This window comes from Penaeus vannamei, chromosome 13 (genome assembly GCF_042767895.1).
Source record: "Penaeus vannamei isolate JL-2024 chromosome 13, ASM4276789v1, whole genome shotgun sequence".
In the NCBI taxonomy this organism is placed as follows: Eukaryota; Metazoa; Arthropoda; class Malacostraca; order Decapoda; family Penaeidae; genus Penaeus; species Penaeus vannamei.
Genome location: NC_091561.1, coordinates 5,265,059 through 5,270,058, shown reverse-complemented (window position 1 = coordinate 5,270,058; position 5,000 = coordinate 5,265,059). Strand labels below are relative to the sequence as shown.

The 5,000-nt window shown below is 45.8% G+C and overlaps 1 protein-coding gene across 1 annotated transcript in view; it reads left to right on the top strand.

Annotated features, from left to right (window-relative positions):
- LOC113820680 (uncharacterized) overlaps positions 1-5,000 on the top strand; it is a 45,145-nt gene that overhangs the window by 5,669 nt on the left and 34,476 nt on the right. Inside the window, exon 3 of the mRNA XM_027373027.2 lies at positions 1-311. This exon is cut by the window's left edge and continues 626 nt beyond it. Within this exon, the coding sequence (XP_027228828.2) occupies positions 1-311 (311 nt within the window). The remainder of the gene's footprint in view (positions 312-5,000) is intronic.

Genomic DNA, 5,000 nt, shown 5'->3' with positions numbered 1-5,000 from the left:
CACTGAGGGCGAGAAGGAGGAGAAGCAGGAGGCGCCCGAGGACTGGACGCCCGTGCTGCGGGGGAGGACGCGCTCCTGCCCGGACACCATGCGCCCCCCCGGCCCCCTGCGCGCGCCCGTGCCCCGCTTCCCGCCCACGCTCACGCCCAAGCCCTCCCACGGCCGGAACTGGTCCACGCCCGCCACCACGCCCGACGGCCAGCCCATTCTCATGCCCACGCCCGCCTTCACGCCCACGCCCCTGGAAGCGCGGGCGGCGTCCTCGAGATCCTCACGGGACGCGCTCATCGACCTGACGGAGGAAGACGGAGGTGAGTACAGTCGAGGTCAGAGGTTTTGTCGAGCGCGGCTCCGAACGCCCGCTTGATACCACACTGTAGAGGGTAAGGCAAATTCGGTCTTAATACCACACTTTTTGAATAGGATGAAGCAAAACCGGTCTTAATACCACACTTTTTGAAAAGGGTAAGGCAAATTCGGTCTTCATATCACATATTTTGTAGTGGGTAAGCCAATTCGGTCTTAATACCACACTTTTGGAAGGGTAAGGCAAATTCGGTCTTAATACCACACTTTTGAAAAGGGTAAGGCAAATTAGGTCGTCATACCACACTTTTGAAAAGGGTAAGGCAAATTCGGTCTTCATACCACACTTTTTGAAAAGGGTAAGGCAAATTAGGTCTTCATACCACATCTTTTGTAGTGGGGTAAGCCAATTCGGTCTTAATACGACACTTTTTGAATAGGGTGAGGCAAAACCGGTCTTAATACCACACTTTTTGAAAAGGGCAAGGCAGATTCGGTCTTAATACCACATTTGTTTGTAGTGGGTAAGGCAAATTCGGTCTTAATACCACACTTTTGAAAAGGGTAAGGCAAATTAGGTCTTCATACCACAGTTTGCAGAGGGTAAGGCAAATTCGGTCTTAATACCACACTTTTTGAAAAGGGCAAGGCAGATTCGAAGTCAATACCACATTTCTTTGTAGTGGGTAAGTCAAATTCGGTCTTAATACCACACTTTTGGAATAGCGTGAGGCAAAACCGGTCTTAATACCACACTTCTCGCAGAGGGTGAGGCAAGTTCGAAGTCAGTTCTATAAAGGACTTTTGTACGGAACTTTACCTGCCTCGAGGGTTCTCTTGGGTTTGCCGGAGCCGGGTTGTGGTCCCGAGGTAAGTCCAGACGTCCGGATTCTGGAATTACCCGTCATTATTATTATTATTATTGTTATTTTTATTGTTATTATTATTGTTATTATTATTGTTATTATTATTGTTGTTGTTGTTATTGTTATTGTTATTATTATTATTATTTTTATTATTATTATTATTGTTATTGTTATTGTTATTGTTATTATTATTATTGTTGTTGTTATTGTTGTTGTTGTTGTTATTATTGTTATTATTATTATTGTTGTTGTTGTTATTATTATTATTATTATTATTATTATTATTATTATTATTATTATTATTGTTGTTGTTGTTGTTGTTGTTGTTGTTGTTGTTGTTGTTATTATTGTAAGGAATATAAAGAGCCTCACTAGAAAAAAAACTGTCGCAAGGTTTTAGTCGCTGTCTATTTCTGTTGTGTTCGCATCTTTTCCCGAGCAAATTTATCTGTCTTTTCTTCTCTGTTTTTTTTTTCTCCCTTCTTTGTTTTTACACATCCTTTCCATGTTCTTGCCTTTTTCTCTATTCCTCTCTTCTCCGTAATCTCTTCCCCCCTTTGCTTTTTCTTCCGTCTTCGGTCCTTAATCGCATTCCGTTTCGCCGAAATATATATTTTTTGAGAGCGAGAGAGAGAGAGAGAGAGAGAGAGAGAGAGAGAGAGAGAGAGAGAGAGAGAGAGAGAGAGAGAGAGAGAGAGAGAGAGAGAGAGAGAGAGAGAGAGAAGGAAAGAGGGAAATAAAAAAGAGGAAAAATAAGAGAAGAAAGAAAAAGAAAGAGTCAAAACAAAACAGAAAAAGAGGGCCCCCCCCCCAAAAAAAAAGAAAAAAAAAGAAAAAAAGGAAAAAGGAAAGAGAGCAGGTACGCCATCTTATCAGTCGCGCCCCCTGGGGTATGTTATCACCTATCAAGATCATGGGAGCTTAGGACCAAGCCTGGGGGGGGGAGGGGGGGCAGGAAGGACCCCCCATGATCACCGGTGGGAGAACACTCATCGGAACAGGTGTTTGCCGGGGAGGAAGAACGGGGGGGGGGGTACGGGATGGGGGTAGGGGGAGGGGGGGTTGTGGGTACTGGAGTGGGCGGGGGTTGGAGGTTGGGGTACTGGAGAGGGCGAGGGTTGGGGGGTTGGGGGTTGGTACTGGAGAGGTGGGGGTGGGGGTTGTTGGTACGGGGGTGTTGGGGTGTTGGAGGTTGTGGGTACTGCAAAGGTGAGTTTGGGGGTTGTGGATACTGGAGAGGAGTTACCGGTAAGCGAAGGAACGAGTGAGGGTTGCCGGTACCGATGAGAAGAGGTTTAAGGTACCGGTATTGAAAGGAAGAGGTTTGTAGTACCGGTACTGCAGCAGATTGGTTGGGGGGGGGGTAATTTACCGGTACCTGGGAGAACAGGTGGGAGCTACCGGTGCCGCTGGGGAGAAGTTTAAGGTACCGGTACAGCAGAGGAATTACCGGTACAGGAAGGAACAAGTGAGCGGTACTGGTACTGGTAATAGAAGGAAGGTGTTAAGGATACCGGTACTCCTTAAGGATTCCCGGTACTGGAAAAGAGTAGGGAAGTGACTTCGTAAAGTGTCGAAGGAAGAATGAAGTGAAAGCGGAAGGGGAAGATAAAACGAAATAGAATAAAAATTGATTCATGGGGAAAATAGAGGCGAGTGTGTGAATGAGAGAGAGAAGGAGAAGAAGAGAGACGAGAAAAAGATAGAACAAAGTAATGAAGTTAAGAAAGTAAGAATGCGTTAAATTTGATAGATTCCGCGGGTGGCAAGTGTGTGAATGAGAGAGAAAAAGAGAAGAGAGACGAGAAAAAAAATAATGAAGTTAAAAATTAAGAGTGTATTAAATTTGAAGGTAACAAGAAAAGTAAGATAAATGAGAAAAAAAAGAGTTATCGGTTACAAATGATAATAGGAAAGAAGAAAACAATTCATTGGTCTACAGTTTAATGTTTCCTCCAAAGTTTATATATTTCATTTCCGTTTATACGTCATTTTTTTCTCTCTCTTTGTTTTTTTCCTGTCTTTTACATTGGTTTCTGTAGTTTATTATTTGTTTTTGTTTTTTGTTTTTTGTTTTTTTCAGTCCTTTTTTTGTTACTTTTTCGTATTTTCTCTTCATTTGGTATTTCAGTTTTGCCTCTTAACATCGTCTGACTTTTCCCTCTCATTTATTGGACCCTTCGGCCAACGTGTCAGAACTTGTTTAGACACGAGGTCGAGAGGAAGGGTTGCATAGCTCTTTCTCTCCCTCTCCCTCTCTTTCCCTCCCCTCCCCCTCCCTCCCTTTCCCTACCTGATGTCTCCTTTTCGCTACCTTCCTTGTGTCTCTTCTTCGCCCATCCCTTTTCCTTCTTTTCTTCTCTTCTTACTTCATTCCCTCCTTCCTCTCTCTCTTTCCCTCCCCTCCCCCACTCCCCCTCCCTCCCTTTCCCTACCTGATGTCTCCTTTTCGCTACCTTCCTTGTGTCTCTTCTTCGCTTTCCCTTCTTCCTTCTTTCTTTCTTCTTACTTCATTCCCTCCTTCCTCTCTCTCTTTCCCTCCCCTCCCCCACTCCCCCTCCTTCCTCTTCCCTTCCTTATGTCTCCTTTTCGCTACCTTCCTTGTGTCTCTTCTTCGCCTTCCCTTCTTCCTTCTTTCCTTCTCTTCTTACTTCACTCCCTCCTTCCTCCCTCTCTTTCCCTCCCCTCCCCCACTCCCCCTCCTTCCTCTTCCCTACCTGATGTCCCCTTTTCGCTACCTTCCTTGTGTCTCTTCTTCGCCCATCCCTTTTCCTTCTTTTCTTCTCTTCTTACTTCACTCCCTCCTTCCTTCCGCTTTCCTTCTTCCCTCCCTTCCATTTCCCGCTCTCCCTCCCTCCCTCCCTCTTTCCCACTCTCCTTCCCTCCCTTCTCCCTCATGCCCTTCCGTCCCTCCCTCCTCCCTCATGGCCTTCCTCCTCCCTCCCTCCCTCCCTCTTTCCCACTCTCCCTCCCTCCCTCCTCCCTCATGCCCTTCCTCCTCCCTCCCTCCTCCCTCATGCCCTTCCTCCTCCCTCCCTCCTCCCTCATGCCCTTCCTCCTCCCTCCCTCCCTCCCTCCTCCCTCATGCCCTTTCTCCTCCCTCCCTCCCTTCCCTTCCCTTCCCTCCCCTCCTTTTTTTCCTGTGGCGATCTCCCGGCCAACAGGTGAATGGTGGTCAACTTTTATCTCTCGTGTCCACACTAAAGGCCATTTGGCGTGGTTGGAAATGGTGGGGTAAGGGGGGGTGTGGGGGTGAGGGAGGAGGAGGGTGAGGGGGAGAGGGGGAGGGGGAGGGAGGGGGAAGGAGGAGGGGGAAGAGTTCTTGTATTGAAGCGTTGGTGAATATTGTTGTTGTTTGTCATGTTTCTTTTTGTTGTCGTCATCGTTATCATCTTCCTTGTCGTCGTCGTCGTCATCATCATCATCATCATCATCATCATCATCATCATCATCATCATCATCATCATCATCATCATCATCATCATCATCGTCGTCGTCGTCGTCGTCAACTTCATCAACATCATCATCACCACCACCATCATCATCATCATTATCGTCATCATCATCATTATTATCCTCATAATCATCATCACCACCACCACCATCATCATCATCATCATCATCATCATCATCATCATCATCATCATCATCATCATCATCATCATCATCATCATCATCCTAAAATAATCTTAATTACTTTAGCAGCACCAGTAGGTACTTATTTTATCACTATTTTCATTCACTTATTAATTCACAAAGTTGATTATGTTTTCGTCTCTCATTTTCGTCAATCTTCGTACATTTGAAGAAAAGAATGTTTTTATTTCC